At 40.0% G+C, this 23,976-nt stretch overlaps 1 protein-coding gene across 2 annotated transcripts in view; it reads right to left on the reverse strand.

Annotated features, from left to right (window-relative positions):
* Positions 1–4,842: 4,842 nt before the first annotated feature.
* The window catches only part of PRKAA1 (protein kinase AMP-activated catalytic subunit alpha 1), a 33,045-nt gene continuing 13,911 nt past the window's right edge, over positions 4,843–23,976 (reverse strand). The window contains exons 2-9 of one of the 2 annotated variants that reach the window (XM_073343843.1): positions 23,154–23,295; positions 19,100–19,193; positions 18,105–18,249; positions 16,133–16,220; positions 14,076–14,300; positions 11,429–11,915; positions 10,620–10,746; positions 4,843–9,591 (exon numbers count right to left, since the gene is read on the reverse strand). In XM_073343843.1, coding sequence (XP_073199944.1) covers positions 9,347–9,591; positions 10,620–10,746; positions 11,429–11,915; positions 14,076–14,300; positions 16,133–16,220; positions 18,105–18,249; positions 19,100–19,193; positions 23,154–23,295 — 1,553 coding nt within the window. In that variant the 3' untranslated portion in view covers positions 4,843–9,346. Of the gene's footprint in view, positions 9,592–10,619; positions 10,747–11,428; positions 11,916–14,075; positions 14,301–16,132; positions 16,221–18,104; positions 18,250–19,099; positions 19,194–23,153; positions 23,296–23,976 lie in introns of those variants that run through there. The other variant, XM_073343844.1, reaches the window with a different exon arrangement.

Genomic DNA, 23,976 nt, shown 5'->3' on the forward strand with positions numbered 1-23,976 from the left:
AGACTACAACTCCCAGCAGGCCGTGCGCCCGCCCTCTCTCTGGGGCAGGGCGGGGCCGGTCGCGCCGCTCTGTAGCGCCGCGGAGAAATGGGAACTTCTCTGGCTAAGTGTCAGGGCGTGGCCCTGTTACATAAACAACAAGGAGTCCGGTGGCACCCTAAAGACTAACAGATTTATTTGGGCATAAGCTTTCCTGGCTAAAACACCCACTTCTTCAGGTGCGTGGAGTGAGAGTTACAGATGCAGACATAAATACACTGACACATGGAGTGACCTCCCAAGTGGCGATCCAGGGCTGACAGGGCCAATTCGATCAGGTTTCAGAGTAACAGCCGTGTTAGTCTGTATTCGCAAAAAGAAAAGGAGTACTTGTGGCACCTTAGAGACTAACCAATTTATTTGAGCATGAGCTTTCGTGAGCTACAGCTCACTTCATCGGATGCATACCGTGGAAACTGCAGCAGACTTTATATACACACAGAGAATATGAAACAATACCTCCTCCCACCCCACTGTCCTGCTGGTAATAGCCTATCTAAAGTGATCATCAGGTGGGCCATTTCCAGCACAAATCCAGGTTTTCTCACCCTCCACCCCCCACACACAAATTCACTCTCCTGCTGGTGATAGCCCATCCAAAGTGACAACTCTTTACACAATGTGCATGATAATCAGGTTGGGCCATTTCCTGCACAAATCCAGGTTTTCTCACATCCCCACCCCCACCCCCATACACACACAAACTCACTCTCCTGCTGGTAATAGCTCATCCAAACTGACCACTCTTCAAGTTTAAATCCAAGTTAAACCAGAACATCTGGGGGGGGGGGGGGTAGGAAAAAACAAGAGGAAATAGGCTACCTTGCATAATGACTTAGCCACTCCCAGTCTCTATTTAAGCCTAAATTAATAGTATCCAATTTGCAAATGAATTCCAATTCAGCAGTTTCTCGCTGGAGTCTGGATTTGAAGTTTTTTTGTTTTAAGATAGCGACCTTCATGTCTGTGATTGCATGACCAGAGAGATTGAAGTGTTCTCCGACTGGTTTATGAATGTTATAATTCTTGACATCTGATTTGTGTCCATTTATTCTTTTACGTAGAGACTGTCCAGTTTGACCAATGTACATGGCAGAGGGGCATTGCTGGCACATGATGGCATATATCACATTGGTGGATGTGCAGGTGAACGAGCCTCTGATAGTGTGGCTGATGTTATTAGGCCCTGTGATGGTGTCCCCTGAATAGATATGTGGGCACAATTGGCAACGGGCTTTGTTGCAAGGATAAGTTCCTGGGTTAGTGGTTCTGTTGTGTGGTATGTGGTTGTTGGTGAGTATTTGCTTCAGGTTGCGGGGCTGTCTGTAGGCAAGGACTGGCCTGTCTCCCAAGATTTGTGAGAGTGTTGGGTCATCCTTTTGGATAGGTTGTAGATCCTTAATAATGCGTTGGAGGGGTTTTAGTTGGGGGCTGAAGGTGACGGCTAGTATGGATCTACAACCTATCCAAAAGGATGACCCAACACTCTCACAAATCTTGGGAGACAGGCCAGTCCTTGCCTACAGACAGCCCCGCAACCTGAAGCAAATACTCACCAACAACCACATACCACACAACAGAACCACTAACCCAGGAACTTATCCTTGCAACAAAGCCCGTTGCCAATTGTGCCCACATATCTATTCAGGGGACACCATCACAGGGCCTAATAACATCAGCCACACTATCAGAGGCTCGTTCACCTGCACATCCACCAATGTGATATATGCCATCATGTGCCAGCAATGCCCCTCTGCCATGTACATTGGTCAAACTGGACAGTCTCTACGTAAAAGAATAAATGGACACAAATCAGATGTCAAGAATTATAACATTCATAAACCAGTCGGAGAACACTTCAATCTCTCTGGTCATGCAATCACAGACATGAAGGTCGCTATCTTAAAACAAAAAAACTTCAAATCCAGACTCCAGCGAGAAACTGCTGAATTGGAATTCATTTGCAAATTGGATACTATTAATTTAGGCTTAAATAGAGACTGGGAGTGGCTAAGTCATTATGCAACGTAGCCTATTTCCTCTTGTTTTTTCCTACCCCCCCCCCCCGATGTTCTGGTTTAACTTGGATTTAAACTTGGAGAGTGGTCAGTTTGGATGAGCTATTACCAGCAGGAGAGTGAGTTTGTGTGTGTATGGGGGTGGGGGGGATGTGAGAAAACCTGGATTTGTGCAGGAAATGGCCCAACTTGATTATCATGCACATTGTGTAAAGAGTTGTCACTTTGGATGGGCTATCACCAGCAGGAGAGTGAATTTGTGTGGGGGGGTAGAGGGTGAGAAAACCTGGATTTGTGCTGGAAATGGCCCACCTGATGAGCACTTTAGATAAGCTATTACCAGCAGGACAGTGGGGTGGGAGGAGGTATTGTTTCATATTCTCTGTGTATATATAAAGTCTGCTGCAGTTTCCACGGTATGCATCCGATGAAGTGAGCTGTAGCTCACAAAAGCTCATGCTCAAATAAATTGGTTAGTCTCTAAGGTGCCACAAGTACTCCTTTTCTTAATTCGATGAGGGTGGTTGTGATCCACGCCCAACAATAGATGAGGTGGTGTCAATTCCAGGAGAGGCAAAGCTGCCTCTGTAATGAGCCAGCCACTCCCAGCCCCTATTCTAGCCCAAATCAATGGTGTTAAATCTGCAAATGAATTTTAGTTCTGCTGTTTCTCTTTGAAGTCTGTTTCTTCAGTTTTTTTGTTAGAGTATATAGCTACTTTCAAATCCGTTAAAGAACGTCCAGGAAGATTGAAGTGTTCTCCCACCGGCTTTTGTGCGTTACCATTCCTGATGTCCTATTTGCGTCCATTTATTCTTTTACATAGGGACTGTCCAGTTTGGCCAACATACCTGGCAGAGGGGCACTGCTGGCATATGATGGCATAAATAACATTAGTAGACATGCAGGTGAATGAGCCTCTGATGGTGTGGCTGATGTGGTTGGGTCCTCTGACGGTGTCGCTAGAGTAGATATGGGGACAGAATAGGCAACGAGGTTTGCTACCGGGATGGGTTCCTGGGTTTGTGTTTCTGTGGTGTGGTGTGTAGTTGCTGGTAAGTATTTGCTTCAGGTTGGGGGGCTGTCTGTAAGCGAGGACTGGCCTGTCTCCCAAGGTCTGGGAGAGTGAGGGATCGTTTTCCAGGATAGGTTGTAGATCGTTGATAATGTGCTGGAGAGGGTTTCAGCTGGGGGCTGTACGTGATGGCCAGTGGTGTTCTGTTATTTTCCTTGTTGGGCCTGTCCTGAAGTAGGTGATTTCTGGGTACCCAGACCAGGACAGGCCCAACAAGGAAAATAACAGAACACCACTGGTTTCCTCTGAACCACGGCCAAACAACAGGCTTAATTTAATAATTGTGCATCTCATCTGCTGATGAAATACACAGGAACTCCCAAGCTGTCGTTTTCCAAAAAACTTGCCCCAAACAATTACAAGCTGTGAAATAGCCTGGCAAGGAACTACACATTCTTCTTACCAAAGTACAGTCATTAGAATATTTGCTCTTCTTAGTGTTTATTGATTTTCTCACAGTGTTCATTTTATTCAAGAACCAAGGGTGCCTCACCTGTCTCTCAATGATATGAGCAGTGAGTTAAAGTACTGACAGTTGTTATCCAGGAGATTGAGTAAAATATTTTTGCCAAGCATGCAAACAGCAGTCAGTATTCACACTCAGCTGGTCCCTCCACATTATAGAGGATGAGAAGTTGGATATGAGTCAGCAGTGTGCCTGTGTTACCAAGAAGGCTAACGGCATATTGGGCTGCATAAGTAGGAGCATTGCCAGCAGATCGAGGGAAGGGAATATTCCTCTCTATTCAGCACTGGTGAGGCTACACCTGGAGTATTGCACTACAGAAAGTATGTGGACAAATTGGGGAGAGTCCAGCGGAGGGCAACGAAAATGTTCAGGGGGCTGGGGCACACAACTTACATGGAGAGGTTGAGGGAACTGGGCTTGTTTAGTCTTCAGAAGAAAAGAGCAAGGGGGGAATTTGATAGCAGCCTTTAACTACCTGAAGGTGGGTTCCAAAGAGGATGGAGCTCAGCTGTTCTTAGTGGTGGCAGATGACAGAACAATGAGCAATGGTCTCAAGTTGCAGTGGGGGAGGTCTAGGTTGGATATTAGGAAACACTTTCACTAGTGGTGAAGCACTGGAATGGGTTACCTAGGGAAGTGGTGGAATCTCCATCCTTAGAGGTTTTTAAGGCCCAGCTTGACAAAGCCCTGGCTGAGATGATTTAGTTGGTGTTGGTCCTGCTTTGAGCAGGGGGTTGGACTATCTGACCTCCTGAGGTCTCTTCCAACCCTAATCTTCTATGATTCTATAGTACAACAAAGCAACTACTCTGCTGGAATTAAGGACTCTCTCCTCCCTTCCCAAACAGGGACCAGCTCCAGGTGGACCAGCACATGGCCAGTACCATGCGAAACAGCAGAGTAGAGGCCTTTGGTCACACCCCCCCCCGCACCCCAAAAGGAAACAAACATGAGAAATGGTCTAGTAAGTGAGGTGATTATACCTCCCCCTCAGCTTTCCCTCAGCACTGAAATGAGGCTACCGAAGAGCTCTGGTGTCTTACAATAATGAAGCCATGATCTACGATCCTTTGGCTCCAGCCTCACCTCCATGGGCTGGACAGGCAGCCACATTACTGCTCTAATGCATACATGACTAAACAATAAGTGCTATATACCTTCCTCTCCCCCAAAGCAGGTTAGAGCAACTGAGAGAGCTTATTTCCATGAAATTGATGTCTGATGCCATTGACACTTCCTCCTCCTGCTCAGCTGGACCCTACTTATTGTCACTATTAGACAAGAAATTGGTTAGACAATAAGTGCCCTGAACTCCATATACTCCTTAAGGTAGTCTTGAAATTTGCTTTGCATCATTGTGGTATTGGGTAGGACTAATGGTCCAAATTTAGGATTAAGAAAGTTGACCAAGAGGTTCCTTACATACAGCTCCCTTAAAAAAAATCATACATTTCCAAAAAATCACCTAGTGATTGTGTGTCTTTATTTATTTTTGCAGTGCACAGAACTGCAACTCAACCTAACCAACTTTACCCACTTTGAATTTATCTCAACTTTGGCCCAGCATCCATAGCTGCTTTGGGAAAACGGCACTGCAGCTGTTATTGAGGGTCAAATTTGTAACTCCAGGCCAACCTGAGCTAAACTGATGCATCACAGAGACTGAAGCATGCTGCAAGACTCTGCCTGCAAATGCTCTAACTTTAACAGTATAGTGTCACAGGTTGTGTGTAGTCCAAGGTAACCCTAGTCGTATTTAAGATGAGCATTGCACCCATGAACTGAGAGTTTGAACCCTCCCTTGGCAGCTTTCAGATAATCTGTTATGCAGATTTGTTCTCTGTCTGTGTTGTGCAGGAGTTCCTTTTGCAAGTGTCGTTCTGAGCTTCAAGTTTCTGGTTTAAGGCCTGAAGTTTTAAAGTGCTCTAAAATCCACATGGCCTCTCTGATTTTATTTGAGTAGTATCAAGGAAAATAGCATTAATTAAAGAGGGAAGAATGAAAGATTCTCTTGAGATTAGCATAATATAATCACAAGTCATGCACCTGATAAATTTCCAAAACAAATGAACTGAGTGTGATCACAGGAAAGCAAGTTGCGGGTCATTTTGTCAAGAGGTTCCTGATATACCATCTCCTTAACATGAGCTACTCAACGTTTTTGGTGCAGAATTAGGGAGTGGCGTAGTGGGAATTGGGAGGGTGCAATTTAGGGACTGTGCCCCACTGCCAACCCTCACCTTCTTGGGCTGTGCTTTAGAACAGCTACGTCCCAACCCTTAGTTCAACACTAATCTTTCATCTGAAGTAAAGTTTTGTGGTGTTGATTTATGGGGTGTAAAGCAGATCAAACTGCTGAGCTAGTGTAGTTAGTGGAGCTATAAAGCATGGTTATTGATAAATGTCTTGTAGAAGATAGTAGCATCAATAGTGAGCGTGCTACGGAAATGAGAGATGGAATTCATTCAGTGGTCACAGTTATTGCTATTCCATTAGTTTAATCTATACTTTTGATAGTTTTCTGGATTTGAAATAAATGTAGCATCCACTTTAAATTAGTATACAAAATTTTATGGATACCAAAAAGACAAAGTAGCATGCACACAATTTTCAAACAAGAGATGAGTATTTTATATTGACTAACATACAATTTCACATCCTTGAAAGGTAAAAAGTCATACAGCTATAACAAGCATTTTTCATTCAGTATTGCCAAAAATTGCAATAGGAAGTAGGCACATCTTGTTTGTAAGAAAAAAAATGTTCATTTCTTACAACATATAATGGTAATCAACTGACAGTAAATATTTATTTCAATGTCAAGACATATATGGAAAATGGTCTCTGAAATATTGCACCACAAAGATGGACTTTTACCACCTTACCAGTGTAAGTTACATTACATGTGGACAAACAGATTTATCCACATTTTATGAACAATTACAATAAAAAAGCAAGAATATTTGAGGGGCCTCTCCATGTATAGCAAGCTTAGGGGAAGGGGGGAAAAAAAAAATCTAGAAAGCAGTTTTCAGTATTCCCTTTGCAATTAAAGATGTAGTTGATTAAGATCTCCCCAACAGAGCCCCACTATGCCTTGCAGTGAAACAATTTGTTTTGATAGCCTATTGCCAGATACTAATGCAACATTAAGGAAGTCAGCTTTATGTCTGATGAAGAAAGTAGTTTAAACTGTCAGAGTAAAAGTTTGAAACAGATGAATGAAACTGGAATCAAATAGGTTAAATAGTCCCAATTCTTCCTTCACTGCCCCGTATTTAAAAATCAATTCAAATGAGAAAGTTTTGATGGCCCAAGCCTGACTTCTTATACCAATAAAATTTACTTTATTTAAAACTATGCATTCTGTCAGAAATATACATTAAACTTCATACTCCAAGACAAAGTAAAAACATGGTCGCCTTAAAGCACAAAAGCTGGAAAAGTATAAAAAGTAAAGCTTATGCGCTTTGACATTTTACATGCGTGTTGAGCATTACAAATTATTTGCAAACCAGGAACAGCTACAGGTTCAAAAGATTTCATCTAACATATGCAAAAGAGACAGTTTAAGTGTTTCCGAACAAGGAAATACTGCAATAAAAAAATGTGCGTTTGTTATGCTATTTGTACAAGTGCAATATTTAGCAATTTCAAAATAAAACAGCGTAGCTAAAAGGGATCACAATAACTTATTGAATAGATGTATCAGAATTAATTCTGACAAGACTAACTTTTAAATAGTAGAATTTGTAATTGGTCCCCCATCCTAACATCTAAATTCCGTCAGCAGTATAAACCCAAAGCATCATCTTTAAAGAAAAATACAGCTTTCTGTTTTGAAATACAGTAGTGTAATCCTGCTTTATAGGGACCACGTGTGACACTTCTCTGAAGACAGGCGGACAAGAGTTGAAATTGAAACTTGTACCCAGTTACTGATGGACCATGCAACTCCCAAATTCATAATGCTAAGACACGGAAAATCCTGGGGCTTAAGCAGCTGCAGGTTTCTTCGAATTCAGTGCATATTAGAAACACTTATGAACTTCTAGAGTTAGATAACCCAGAATATTGTACTACTCTATGCAAGGATAAACTATTCTTACTGCATCTGTATTTAGCAGTTCACTGCGGGTGAATCCTGGACAAATTGAACTCACTGGCAAAACTCCCATTAACTTCAGTGTGGTCAAGATTTCACTCTATATATGTTTGGGTTCTCTTAATTATAAAGTGGCACTGTAAAGAAAAACTAGGGGGAGGAAGAGATCTAGCAGACTCCATTTTGAAGTTAACATACAACTCAACTGTAAGATTAAACATTTTCTGGCATAAACAAATTGCTTCAAATTTGTATTTATCATAGTTAAAGGAGCAAAAGTACATCCAACTACAAATAGAGAAACATTTAAAATGTTTTCATTATGTGCATGTGCTATGTTTTGTCCAATATTAAATTTAAAAAAAATCAAATTTATTTCTGAAAAACTGAAACAGACCTGGTAAATTTAGAAGCCTTAAACTATTCATGCCAATTATGTCAGCATTTCTGATCAAGTGTTAAAAGTTCAGTGGAATATTAACACAAATTTACATGCTTTTATTAGCATTGACCAGTTGTATATTTCAGTTTAAATGACTGATCAATTGCACTGTTAACTTTAGAATCATTTAATTAAAAACAACAAGATGTGCTATAAAATGATTTGGGCATCCTAATCTAGATAAATAGTTCCAACTGCAAAATGAGTTCTATACAGTCCTATAGCTGACCCAGCGTGTGATATAAAGAACACTGATAATTTAAGAATAAACTCAGTGTAAGATTCTGGAAAAGCACTCACACATAGAACTAAGGAATCCTCAGCCTGTAGCAGCATGCCAGGAGCTGATCCACTGCTACTACTCTAAAATGGGCTAGTGAAACTGAACAGTTCATGAACCCACTGAAAGCCTTCCCTCTTGTGGAACACTGTTTCATGGTGCATAGGAGACAGAAGAATCTCCTTTGCATGAGCCTTCTCAAACCTTGTGGTATGGGACCACAATTGTTTCACTGACCTAATATAGCCCACTGGATTTCATCTTTAGTGCTTACTTAGTATTCAAACTCATAAGAAATGCTGACTGTTTGAACTCTCCAACATATACACAATCAAAATCTATCAAAGTTATTAAAAAAGTAGTAAGTTATGATTTGCTTAAAAATATTCACCCAAACTAGCTTGACTATTTACTGCCAATTATAAGTGGGATGAACACCACAGCAGCTCGAATGTGTTCCTGCTGTAAGACAACTGAATGGTATACTGAAACTACAGTTGCAGATTGTGCCCAACAAGTCACTGTCATAGGCCACTAGGCTAGCAGGTGAACATTTACCTACACTGCAACAAAATTACCGCCAGTGTAAATACAAATAAAACGGTCCTTATGGTTAAAAGTAATGTTCTATGAAGCCTAATGTGCACTCAGTGTAAAATGTTGAGAACCACCCAAAGGCCCTGTAATTTATTGTACCTGTATTATACTATTGAATAGTAGACAACGTAATCATAACTCACTTCAGCTTCAGTGTATTAAAGGTCTAACTGCTCTTAATCATGTTTCAGTCCCTGTGCAAACTGCATTATGTGGCTAGTCTTCAGCGCCTTCATTATTGTAACTTGATTATAATTGGAAGCATTTGACTATGATTTAGGCATGCTTATTGCTACAAAAGAAATAAGCCAATCTTTATAATTATTGTGCAAGTATTTTAATAAGATTTGCACACATCTCAAAAAATTCTATGGTGTGACTCCCTGATCTTGGGGTTAAGTCAGCTGAAGAAGAGTCAAATGAAGATGTCACTGATGAGGTAAGGGACAGATCTGCAGATTTTCCTTGTGCATCACCATCAGACTCCTTCTGACAAGATCTATAGCTGCTCACAGAACCTGATCTCTGCGGTGTGGTAGTCCCAGATTTTGCTTCAATAATTTCATCTAGAAAAAAGCAGGAAAAAACGATGAAACACTTTATAGCGGCAAATATAACAAATAGCCACTAAACTGAGAATTTTAGGTCCCCTCACCATTAATACCAAGTCTTTGAAAGGTAATCTTGTTTTCTACTTTTATTTACACAGCATTTGCATATGTATGTTACAAATCAAAATATATACAGCAGATGCAGCAAACCCTTGTATTTTTTTTTACAGGGTTAACACAGGTGTTTGACATTCAAGTTACTCAAAGACACTTGTGCACTGGTTATCAAATTAGCTGAAGAAACCGAGGGCAGTAACCCTCTAGTCCAGTCTTCAACTATCTGCTCAAATTAGTTTACAAAAGTATGTTTGCATTGAGTTATGCTCTATCTAAACCATGAACTTCTACAATTTTTTAAAATAAGTTTAAATATTTAAATTCACACTGCTGAACTTGTCCCTCACTTTGCAGTTTTGGCAGACCAGTTTATGAAGCCGAGACTGGAATTCCATAGTAAAGATTGTAAATAACCATCTCCTCTTGTATCTGCCACACCCACCCCAAAACCCAATTTTGTATTAACAATTCTGTTCGAGATTTTGATCTGCAGACTTCAGTCACTGGATTTTTTTTGGCAGAGAATATGGGACAACTTAGCCTGATAAAACTAAGAATGCAATCTTCCACTTGGAAATAACGTGTGAACCCCTGAAGTAAAATCCTAGCGGAGACAAGGCAGTTTGTAGTTAACAGATCCAGGTAAAGACTAGTATGCCCCACTGTCTTGATCTTGACCTGCCAACTCATGTGAAAACTACAACTGCCTTGTCTTTGCTAGGATTTTACCTCAAAATTAGCTAACAAATTAAGCCCACCCACACCTTTTTTCCTTAGTGAAGACAAGGCCCAGGTCCTTAAGGGCTTCCAAATCACATTTCTAACTGATATTTAAGTGTGAAAGTCCGAATTACACCACTACAGTTTCTTCAATTGTTTATAATTATATTATTCCAATAGTTATGTATTTATTCTCCTTCACATACCATCAATGCTACGGAAATCCAGTAAGTACGTCCTACTGTCCACCTGGTATAACTGTAAACTCATTTTAGAATATGTACTAGTCACTGGATTCTTCCTTCGAACACGCAAGTAGTATGGATTTACAACCTGGTAAAGAATACAGATGAAATAGTTAATTTTCATTATAATTTTTAAAGACCATGACAAATAATGTATACAAAACACAAACCTCCTAAAGCAGGGGTGGGCAAACTACGGCCCGTGGGCCAGATCCGTCCCATCAAGGCTTTGGATCCAGCCCACGGCCCTGTACCACTCCTGAAAGTGGCCAGCACCACGTCCCTGCACCCCTGGGGGACGGCGTGGGGGAAGATGGCTCCAACTGGCCAGGAGGTACCCGCAGGAAGGGCAGCACACAGAGGCCTCTCCCCACTCCCGGGGCTACAGGTGCTGGCTGCTTCCGGGAGCAGCGCAGTGTGGGGCCAGGGCAGGCAGGGAGCCTGTCTTAGCCCCGCTGCGTGTGGCTGCCATCCCGGAGCTGCTCCAGGTCTGCATCCTGCACCCCAACCCCCTGCCCTGAGCCCCCTGACATACCCCTCCTGCACCTTAATCCCCTGCCTTAGCCCCCTTGTACACCCCCACACGCACGCCTACCGCTTGCCCTGAGCCCCTTCCTGCACACCATACTCCCTCCCACACCCCAACCCCTGTCCCAGCCCTACATGTAATTTCCCCACCCAGATGTGGCCGTCAGGCCAAAAAGTAAGGTATCAATTTTGTGTTTTAAGCTAAACATAACCATCTGTCAGAAAGCTTTTTGTTCCCTCACCTTCCATTCGTAATCCAATTGTTTAATTGCTCGACAAACTTCTGCCATGATGTCATTTGGTCGACTTTGACTCCGAATTCCTAAATGCCACTTAGCTCTTCTTACACCTTGGTGTTTTGACTTTTGTGGGTTGAGCTCATCAAGTGTGTGGCGTGGCCGTGGTGCTTCAGCTACTAAAAATGGCACTCTTTCAGGATGAGGGCGAGACAAATGGTGATCATCAAGAAAAGAATCTGGTGGGCTTGTTGCCAAATAGAAGTCTTTGGCCTCATTCATTATTCTTCTGTTATCTATAATGAGGTGATAGGCAACTGCTAAGGGGTCTTGATGATTTCGGCTATATAAACAGCTTAGCACCTCCTCTTCTGTGCATTCAAACTTCTCACACACTTCTTTTAAGGCTTCGTCATCAATCATGTTTGAGCTATAGGAGGGGTCTTCAGGAAAGAGATACTTGGGAAGGTCCTGCTTGAACCACTCATGCTCCCTGGATATAAAAATAAGTAGTTTTGAGTTCAGCCACACAGATTTTATGTAAACTTTTAAAGAAAACCGAATAGTTAAAGACAAACTTTTATTAATTATGAGATTTAGTAAAGCATTTCATTGTTCTTAAAAAGGAAAATTGTTGATGTCAGGATAACCCAGGAAAGCTGAAACTGAAAGCTCTATTTTGTTTTAAAGAAAAGGAGTACTTGTGGCACCTTAGAGACTAACCAATTTCTTTGAGCATGAGCTTTCGTGAGCTACAGCTCACTTCATCAGATGAAGTGAGCTGTAGCTCACGAAAGCTCATGCTCAAAGAAATTGGTTAGTCTCTAAGGTGCCACAAATACTCCTTTTCTTTTTGCGAATACAGACTAACACGGCTGTTACTCTGAAACCTGTTATTTTGTTTTAGGTCAGGTCAACACCAGGAAAAGGAGGTGTGTTTTTAAAAAAGTGTTAGTACACACCAGGCAAGTTGTAGTTTTACTTGACGTAGGGGACAGAGGTTCATACACTAAGAACACCAAACTACAATTTGCTTTGTCTACACTAGTATTTTACATTGTATTGGCCACCTTTTTCACCTAGCATAGACATGGCCTTAATATTTCAACTCTAGATTTACCCTACTTGAATCACACTCTAGTAGGTTGTTTGTCAACTCCTTGATGGCAGTAACAAAACACACAAACTCCTTATTTTTGGAATTTTCAACCTAATTCTAACAATGTTTACTCATTGCTGATCATCATGCATTAGGTGTCCCCTTCTCCTCCCAGCCAGACCGGAACCAATAATTGATTTTTTGGTCCATAGGCTTAACCCCCAAAAAAGTTTTATTTGACCTGAAATAAATTTTGGTTTTTTTGGGTGTGTTTTTCAGTTTTAAAAAAGTCCAGCTAAATTTTGAAATAGTAAAAATGTTTTGTTTTGAAATGGTTAAAAAAATTTTTAAAAAAATTTCCAATTTTTTCTGCCAAAAGTATTTCTTGAATTTGACCCAATATCCACATAATACTTGTGCATAAGAAAGGTCCCTAGTCCTGTTATCTAGAATAACCTACCTCCTTGATAGGCATTAGGACAGGGATTGGTAGATGTAAAGAAACTGGAATTTTAACATTTTGTTAGCCATCGTTCATTCTAATCTGTATTCAAGAGTCACCTTCCCTCACTGCCCCAAAAGTTAGTAGACTTAAACTGCCAAGGAAAGGGTAAGAAAAGTCTGTCAGACGACAACCTTTTGGTACTGTCTGGTATTAACCAGCATACAAGAACAAAGATTTACAGTTTACATTTCAAAACACAATAAAAGTTAAAATACAGCAGAAACCTTATTTTTCAAAGTTGTCTGACCCACTGGAAAATACAGTAAAGAGCAGATTGGTCATTTCAGTGCACTGAGCTAGCTACATAAGAAATGTCCAATGATATGTCATGAAACAAGAATTTTGCAATGACAATTGGTAGTAGAGACTATGAAAATATTACAATATTCATCTGAAGATATGAAAATGTAACAGGGCAGTTAATCAAGGAAACCAATAAATTTTGCAATTTGTCCTGTACAAGGAGTGAAAGCATGGTCTTCTGGTTAAAGCACTTGCTTCAGTATCAGATCTAACCCTACCCTGCCACAGTCTTCCCCAGACACCTTCATCACATCACTTAGTTTCTCTGTACCTTATTCCTTAAAAGCATCTGTCAGATTAGTATGCCCCCACCTACCAATTAGCACAATTATTATAAGGCCTAGTGTTCATAAAGCACTGATATCTTCTGATGGAAGGTACATGAAAAGTATATTACACACTAACATTAACACCTATCTTTCTTTAGGATTTGTACATCTTTATGTCTCTTTCTGCCCTAATCCCAATTTTTAGAAGGATCTCTTTTTCCCCCTCAAGGATCAATACAGACACTTCAATATCTTGAACTCCAACACCTTTTAAGTGTATTAGTAATAGAATTCTAGGCATAAGCAGATTTTGCCTTTGGAACCAGAGCTGTCAGATTTCCAAAAGCCAAAACACAAATATGTATATCAATGGAGAGTAACAATAGGTTGTATGGCAGAACCATTTTTATGAACGATTTCTTAGTTCTGTTGATTTCTACTGTGGCATCTGTGATTAGACATCAATTATTGTTTTACCTAATGTCTCTGATTGTAGCTCTCTTCATGGGATCCACCTGCAGCATGTGTTTCAGAAGGCTAATCACAGATGGATTTAGATATTGAGGGGTATAAAAGATACCATCACATATCTTCTTAAAAAGCGTTGGCACGTGATCATCATCAAATGGAAGGGTTCCACAAAGCAGAGCATAGAGAATAACCCCACTGCTCCAAATATCTACTTCTGGACCTGCATATAATCTGGAAAAGGTTATCTGTTAATAAGTTAGAGTAGCACAGTACATTTAATTATATATCTTTTTGCAACTTGTTTATATGTTGTAGTAGTTAAAAGAACACAGACAAACTGAGGCCTACCAGCACTGATCAGGGGAGGCAAGGTATTCACATGATTGTGAAGCTGAACTCCACCAGACACGTAGGGCATGGACATATAGAGCAGAATTCATCTATCTATGTAATGTACCATAGTGCTAAATGAGGGGAAGGCCATACCATAGTGACAAGGCAGGTCAATGTAAACATGTATTTGGCAAATTATATCCAAACCACAAATATCATCCTAGGGGGAAGGGAGATTAAGTTCCTATGTTTCCTTGTCCCATTTACTAATAAATCAGATGCCTGGATTATGCTCAGCAATAGTAACTACTGCAGTGGGGTGGAAGTCAGTGGGTTGCCCAGAACAGACGACATTAAGGGTATGTTTATCCTGCAATCGGAGGTACAATTTGTAGCTCATGTAGGTACTGTATACTTGTGCTAGCTTTAATCTAGCTATCTTGTAAAAACAGCAATGAAGATGCACCAGTGGCATGGGCTTCAGCCTGGAATGTTCAAACTTGCACAGTTCCCACAGTACATATTTGCAATGCTAGCAAGCACAGCTGTTTCTTCATTGCTGATTTTTAGCAAGCTAGCTAGATTAAAGCTAGCATGTGTATACCTACACAAGCTGCAAGTCACACATCTGACTGCACTCTACAGTTGACTAACTGTGTTGGAGGATTTAATAGTTGCAGGATTGAGCTAATAGGCCCAAATGTCACTTGCCCTAATATGCCACAGTAAAAGTTTACACTAATACCAAACTTTCCTGCCTGGAACTTTTCTATCTGTTAGTCAGAAAATAAAGTGCTACTTCCAAAGTGTGAACTATGATTCATTAGGTCAGTGGTTCCCAAACTTTTTAATAAGGCAACCCACCGACTGCATTTGGGGTTGGTTTTTTTTTTTGATAACTCACCAGACACTTATCCCCTCATCTGCCCCGGCACCACAACCCTAATTCTGGCCCAGTGCAGACAGGAGGCCTGGTGGAGTTGGGGAGCGAGCCCACCCCACCTTTACCCTGCAGTGGCAGCTCCTATCACATGAGACTGCACCTACCTCCAGGCATTGCAACATGGTGCACGGAGTTGTAGAACCACTCATATTTGGCCAGTTTCCCCCCATGACAAAGGGGAAGCCAGGCCAAACCTGAATGGTGCTGCGACCCTGCACTAGAGCAAAAAGCTGGGCCCAGCCTTCCAGCACAGGAGCTGCCACTGCAGGGTGAGTGTGAAGCGAGCTCGCTTTCCATCTCCCCCAGTCCTCCTCTCTGCACCATAACGTTTGCCTAGGTCAGGGCCCAGTGATGGGTTAATCCACCATTGGACATGGCAACCCATCTGGGACCTTCCTGCGATCCCCTGGTGGGTTGGGACCCACTGTTTGGCAAAATACTGTACTAAACAGACCTTTTGGTAATTCTGGAAATTGATAGATACAGTTTATGATATTCACTGTACATGAATTTTCTAGTTGATAAAACTGCATTTTTACCAAACTGACTTGGGTACAGCATACACACACTGCAGTTTGGACTACTTGACACAGTACAGTGACACTGAAGGGGCCAATAAAGCTGACTAGGCCACTAATCAACGTATAGGTAAGCTTCAAAAATTAGCAAGGGAGGGAAAGTCAACGTTGAGCTTGTGTACTATAATATTGTCTTGTTATCTTTAATATTAACTAGCAAGGTATTTTTCAACTACATGAATACATTTATCGAATATAAGAGATACTACCTTCCTGAAATTACTTCTGGTGCAGCATAATTAGGGGAACCACAGCTTGTTCTTAAAAACTCTCCATCTGACATCATATTTGAAAGACCTGAAAGTGTACAAAAGCAGCTACTAAAAAAATTCAGCTAGAGGAAACTGATTACACACTGTATGGGCATCTTAATCCAACCACTAATGCTAATACGAGTAATAAGTTACAGTTTACTTTTTCTAAATTATAAAGTACAGCAGTTTAGAATTACTGAAATGTGTACAGAAACAGAACAGTGCAGTGTAAGATGTTGCATACAGTATACCAGAAATTAGTTTTGCTCTTCAGCATCAGTTCAGTAAAACTAAAGACATGTATGCACATGATCTAGGCATGCCTAAGAGAATACATCCATTCCAAGACGCAGCAAGAAAAGTCTGTTTTGGAAATGTCCAGAGACATAATGGAGGACTGAGTTGTTCTAAGGGAGACACAGGACTGCAGTAAGGTGGGACTTCAACAAGAGAAAGCATTCTTAACAGTGATTGCTTCCAAATGCTTGAAGTGGAAGACCACCACAGAACAGTCCAAGGAATAGCCTCTACAGAACACAAGATTCAATAGCAGCTCTTTACAGAACAGTATAGTGATTGTACCTACAGCAGCAGACGGGCACTCTCTCAACATCCACTGGGGAGTTGCAGACTACAGCTTGGATAGGATTGAGTGTTCTGGCTATGGCTTACTGCATTAATGCAATACTCCCTTTTTTGAATCTGAAGTGATAGAGAAGAGTGCCTCAACCAGTTTTCATACTTATTAAACTGAACAGGTTTCTTTATAAATACTCGTTTAGTTAAATAAGTTCAACAGCTTTGCTAAAATTTATCCACGGTAATAAAGCCATTTTAACAGTTAATACTGCATTTTGTTTTGCTGTAAAAGAATAAGTAATCGTTCATCTAAAAGCATTCTGCAAATCAACGTAGTAAAACCCTTTGACAGAAATAATTAACAGGACTCCCAACCCCCAATGTATTTGAACACCATACCTTTGAAATAATTGAATACTTAGCATTTATATAGCACCTTTCATCAGAGATCTCAAAGCGCTTTACAAGGGCGGGTATAATCCACTATGTCTACAAGAGAAATATCAGGATTATGTAGCAATATGGATACCTGTCTATGTTTATATGGCAAGAAGGTTTCCTAATGCTGGCAGTCCTGAAAACTAGCTGCCCCTGTCTTTCTGCAGTTGTATTTTGTGCTCTTTTATAGCAAGTCTGTACAAGTAAAGAACTATAACTTTCCTTCCCTTGGCTAAGCAGGCAATACATAGCAAGTGCAAGAATTAGTAAGAAGTTAGTTCCTCTTTTACCTTTCATTATCTTCAGTTTCAGTTTTATACTGTCAACATCATCAGGGTAGATCTTTTTACTTTTTTAATTTTAAGTTGAATTTATAGTTAGATATGGAAAGTAGTACTGAATAATAGTACTAAGTGCTATATCATCATTAATGCCTTTCACTAGAATGATGTGGTTCTTATCAAGTTTGGTGAACCATCCTTGTGGATCAGAAGACATTGAGTTATTAAAACAAAAGGTGGATAGTTGTCCCGATTTTACCAGTGGAGAAAGATATAGAAGACAAGGAACTTGCCAAAAATCAATTTTGAAATAAATGGAACAACATGCATTAAATGCTAAATACAATTTAATACTTAGTGACATTTTTGTTCTACCAGACCAGGCCAGACTATTAATTTCTATCCAGTCACAGAAAACATCTGGCTCAAAGATGACCTATAAGGAGAAGAAAACTCTGCACTAAGCAATGTTCTCATATTTCTTTTTGGGACACTCCTTAGGTTCTTGTACTGTGCCCATCACCATAGTATCCAAGTATCACAACTCCAATAATGAATATTTTCTGCATTAATAAATAGCATTGATGAAACTTGAACATGATCAAGTTTAGAATAAAATAAATGCTCACCAAAATCAGCTATCTTGGCATTCATGTGTGCATCAAGCAGTACATTTTCAGGTTTCAAGTCTCTATGTACAACCATATGCCTGTGACAATAATCCACACCAGAAAGGATTTGCTGGAATAAACGTCTACTCTCCTTCTCATCAAGCTAAGAAAGGAAAAGAAGCCATTTAAAATACTCTTATCTGTCCAACATTTTTCTTGAATCAGCAAGAAGTAAATATTATTTGTATTACATTTCCATGCAAGTCAGTATTTGGATGCAATAAAGAATGCAACAGGTTACACTTAAGTATTTTACAGTCTGGACACTTTACAGATAAAATAACAGATGGGAAGATGAACTGACTACCACACAATGATTCAGTGGCAGAGCCAGCAGTAGAACCCAGAATGAATTTTTCTAGCCCACAATGCCTTAAACAGAACACTTTTAAGGAACGTTATCCACTGAGTTAATTACACAGTCAAAACTTGCTTTTCCAATCAATTTCAGAAGCATGACTGTCAAAGAGGTCATGTGTTTAGGAACATACATCCTTAGAGCTCATGCATTCTCTATTTTTGCTTTATGTAGAAAAAGCATTTGATATATCGGATTGAAACAAACATCAAAAGTTGCAAATTCAACTTGATCAAAACCTTTAGAAAGTTAAAAATGAAAGGTTACATAAAGTTAGTCTGCTTTGCACAGATGCAGTAATTTTGACTGATTAGAATTAGTATCACCATTCAATTAAAGAGGCAAGTGCAGTTTCAAATAAGATAAAACTACATTTATGAATGAAATTCCATAAGTTTAAACTAGCAGACGCCACTTATTAATGTTAGTTTCAGAGCAAAGTTTACTGAGTTAGAAAAAGGATAGGATACTCTGAGACATGCTACTGCTAACTGAAAGACTAGATAAGAACAGCTCTTCACCTAGCGAGAAACATTTTTGCAAAAGTGATTATAAAATGCAATCTACTGTTTTGTAGAGCTGAAGGTCGTCTTACCCTTCCATTTTTACAGATATAATCGAACAGTTCCCCTCCAGAAACATATTCCATCACCATGAAAATGTCAGATGGTGTACTGATGACTTGGTACCTGATAAAGGTAACATATCTATTAATTCCACTGCACACCCACAAGATACAACTAGTTAATTATAATTAAAACAGCATTGGGCTTTGTTAAATTTGGATATAAGCTATACTTTAGAACTAAATATTTCCTATATGAAATTAAGTTGTTCAGAAATCCCTGTTTCAGTATCTCTCATCAGGGAATGGGACCACTGCAGCAACAGGTGGAAGCATATTAAAGAGAATTTACACTTCTGAGTAGGAGGCCCAGTTTTAGCCAGCAGATTAGGAATAGAAGTTTCTCAGGCCTATTAAAAATATTATAGCCCCCTTTCCATAACTAAAAAAAAAAAAGCTAAGGAAGAGACAAGTACTTGTTAGAGACAAAGGGCATCACTATAACACAATATTATTCTTGTTATTGTACAAGGAGTCAAACATTTAAATATTTATAAAATACAAGCAGGAAGGGGTTTAAGGACTTTAGAAGGGGTTTAAGGAGATCGAACAGTTGCAGAGAAAGTTAGGAAGCTTACTAAAGTAATGTAGAAGTGGTTAATTGAACAGTTTGTTTAATCAACCCCAACATGCTTGGACTTGTTTTCTCGGTTTCCTATATGACATTTTATGTACAAGTTCTACAGCACCCAAAAGCCAGCTACTACTTCCAGAACAAACAGAAAGACTAGGTCTCTCCCTTGATTTTACAGTCTACATTTAGATGTGATGTGACAAGTAGGGGTAACAGTAAGACGGTGGATGAAGACAGACAAGCGGCAAAGTCGTGTGGTGATTCAGTTTAGGCATGCCATGTATACTGATGGTACAAATTAACTAACTTCTTGTAGACACAACAGAAGGACTGCAGTGTTTTCTTATAGAAAGATTTCTCAGGATAAGGGAAAACAAGTTTCAGCTTTCCTGGTCAAATTATTCTTGGTCTGAGAGCTCATTCTTGTCAGTGTAGCTCACCTGGGTGATTAATACTTGCTAACTTGTAAACAATCAAAATACCGAACAGAATATATTTTAATACTCAGATTTCTAATGTATCCTGAATTCTGAGGCTCTTATTCCATCTTACAAGACTATTAAGGCAGTTCATTCTTGGTTGATTTAGTTTTATATAGTTTAATTTGAGATATTTCAGTTTAGTGACTCATTCTTTATCATCTAAATGACTTGTTAGTATCTTACATTACAATGAAATTCTTTTTCATATACTGCATTATGACTACTTCTGAAGTTATTTCTAACCAACAACATTGTTTAAGGCAGTGTTCCCTAAACTTTTGAAAGCTGAGCCTCCCTTGAAGAAAATTAAACAAATGACATATGGTATCAGACATATCCAACAGGAGTGGTCATTCATTCAAAATATATTGTTTAGATCTTCGTAATATGATACTATGTAAATGTCAACCTTGTGAACTATTTCACTGCTCAAAGAAGATGGGAAGTATCACCGGTCATCCCAGGTACCACACCCCCTCTAAAATAAATAGGACAGTTTACACCTCAGAGCTAGCAGTTCAGGTGCTCTGAAAACTCAGGCCAAGTCCACACTACAGGGACTATAGCAGCAAACTGTGCTGATGTAACTATGCTGGCATAATCTCAGTGTAGATACAGTTATTACACACCCCTTACAAGTAGCCATGTCAACCTAAGTTTTAAGTGTTGACGTGGCTTTAGCCAGACATTACTGCAACAGTTGCACTAGGGTTAGGTTTTCAGGGTTAACTTCAGGGTTACAGCTAGAGATTAGGGCCTGGTCTATGTTCTGAAATTACAGCTATCCTAGTATGTCAGTTACATGTGAATTCCTCTTCCCCACACATAGCTCTGCTGGTATAAGATGCACTTATATCGACATAAAAGTGCTTTTGCGGAGATAGCTTACATTTCCTGGGTAACTGGTGTGAACTGTGCTGGTATTTATCCCAATACAAGCTGCATCTATACTATGAAGGTTTGCCAATACAGCTGTGCCAGAAAAACTTCCCAAATGTAGACAAGGTCTCACTGCTTTCAAAATAGAAAACTCAATTCTGGAAAACATCTGAGACACCTCATCCCCTGTGCCCACTAGTCCTTTACACCCTCTCAGTCTTTGGGGGATGTGCCTCATGACTTTGGGAAACACTATCTTAAACTAATATTCCAGAGACAGTGAGATGAGTTTGTAGAGAAAAATTTTATATTGCGGCACTTTAGCCATGAAACTGTCAACTTTTAACATGTTGTGATTTTAAGATTTTATCAGCTGAACAAATGTTTAGAAGTGGAAAGAAGTTGTGGCCTATTGTTAAGAAGGGTCAAGATCACAACAGGGTACATTTCAAATTAAGGCAAGCAATTACTCTTTTAAAAAAAAAAACACAGAATTTTAATCATTCTTAGTTGATACAATGAGCTTGAAACCATACTTGACATTGCAACTAAACACTTGGATAAGGAGAAACATTTAAGACTTAGCAAAAAATGGCTAGGAAAAAAGTTTTATATCATATTATATAAATCATGATAGAGCTGAACAATTTCTTAGAAATAGGTGTCACTGCAATCTCCGCTTGCAGTGTTTTAACTGAGGAAAAATTTGGATTTGGGGATGGAGGATTTCCCTGTTTGTCTTCATTACAGATGGAACTCTCTAGTTTTTAGGTGTTACCCTAACCCAGCTCTAATATAAAAAGCCTCCCACCCAAGCATAGTGGTGCTTAACACCTGAGCTAACTGGCCCATCCTGGGGTACAGGCTAAAACCTAAATGCTGCTTACACTTTGACTGGAGCTCTCACACATTGCAGTATGGATGCAGGCTAAGCCACTTAAGTGCTGATAGTCCTCCAGTGCATTCCTCCAACTCCCACTCCTACCCGTGACCAGAACAAGAGGGTCGGGAAAGAATTTTCCTCCAGAGTAGATAGGAAGAGGCCCTGGAGGTTTTTCACCTTCCTCTGTAGCATGGGGCACGGGACACTTGCTGGAGGATTCTCTGCCCCTTGAAGTCTTTAAACCATGATTTGAGGACTTCAGTAGCTCAGACATAAGTGAGAGGTTTATCGCAGGAGTGGGTGGGTGAGATTCTGTGGCCTGCATTGTGCAGGAGGTCAGACTAGATGATCATAGTGGTTCCTTCTGACCTTGATATCTATGAGAGACAAGTTTGCCCACAATTCACTAGGAGAGAACCAGAGCAGCTCCACTTACTGCAGTGCTAAGTATCAGGGGATTTAACCCTACAAGTTTTAATGCTTCATATGAGCAAAAGTAACAGTGTGGATGCCAGATGACTGCAGAATTGCTCCTCACAGATTAGGTAGGCCAACCAGGTGCTCACATCTGAAGGCTGATCACTTGAGTTAACTCTGCAGTGAGGACACACCCTTTCAGAGTTCTTCCCCTTCTATATACTAAATTTACGTATGCCAGAGATTACTGATTCCCTGGCTCAAAGAAACTTCTAAAGAGCAAAACCTACATCTGGATACACCATACTGCAGTGAAGCTAGAAAAACACTTTAGGGTAGAATAAGCCTGGACCTCCCTACAAAAACTATTTTCCTCAGCTCCACCCCACATTACTCAGCCATACTACAAACAGAAAGATAGGATCCAATATAACCACTTAATACTAACTAGCAGTTGAGGACAGAAGGGTTGTGTGTTTATTTCTGTTAGCAATTCCATTTATTAACACTAGCTTATTGATGAGTTTGCAACCAACAAAGATCTAAGAAAAGATATCATCTCTTCACAGAAAATCAATTTCCTTAAGATGTGTTGCAGCAAAAGCACTGGAAAAAAATCCCATATACCTGAAATTGGACAGCTGCTGGAGGGGAAAAAAGTTACTGCTCCAATAAAATGTAACATTGCTCTCTACCTTTAATTTTACACTGTTATATTTGATATTTTAGGTTATTAGTGTTCCAGGTCAACAATGCTAATTATAGAGATAATAAAAATTAAAAACTTACAGTTTAATTATATGTGGATGTCTAAAAAGCTTGAGGTTCTGAATCTCTCTGCGGATTTTTCCTACTACATCAAGGCTGCGAATCTTCTGTCGATTCAATATCTTCACTGCCACTTTGTGCCCAGTCAGCTCATGTTTGCCAACTGCCAGGAAAGAAGGAACAGTCAGTCAGGATTGCCAAGCACTCTTCAGAAAAATAAATCTCATTTGGAACCTTTTGGGGTCTGGAAACACCCTAGCAAGACTAGAGTATTCCTCCTATCCCCATGATGCTGGAGAAGGTTATAGGTTAAGGTTTGTTTTGAAGCTCTCCCTCCTCTGTACTTGCAGGGTAAGATCAGGAGTCAAGTTAGAAGTACAAGAACAAACATACACCCCTAATGCACTAGCTTTGTGTAGTAAGGGATTTTGTATGTCTTTCAGGGCTTTGATACTTTTTCATGTGTTCCTGCATTTTTGCTGCACCTCAAAGAAGAGAATCCTCAACTGAAAGGCTATTTTGTATTCCCACCATTACCCTTCTTATTAAGCAGGGATCCCATTGGCCTACTGTGCCTAAATCACCTAAGCTTTTTGGCTGATTTGCTAGCAGGCCCATACTTCTCTGGAGCTATCATCTTGGAATTCTGCTCCCCTCCCCCTCATGCTCCAAGGAACATTCTTCTTCTTCTGACAATCAGTCTTAGGGTTTTCTCCCATTACTTTCTACATAGAGTTATTGCCTACTTTATGCTTCATCAGTTACTTTGAATAACTGCTAAGAAACCTTCAATCACACTTTACAGTTGGCAATTAAAGTCTATTTAACTACACTTCAGTTCATC

This window comes from Lepidochelys kempii, chromosome 5, assembly GCF_965140265.1.
Source record: "Lepidochelys kempii isolate rLepKem1 chromosome 5, rLepKem1.hap2, whole genome shotgun sequence".
In the NCBI taxonomy this organism is placed as follows: Eukaryota; Metazoa; Chordata; order Testudines; family Cheloniidae; genus Lepidochelys; species Lepidochelys kempii.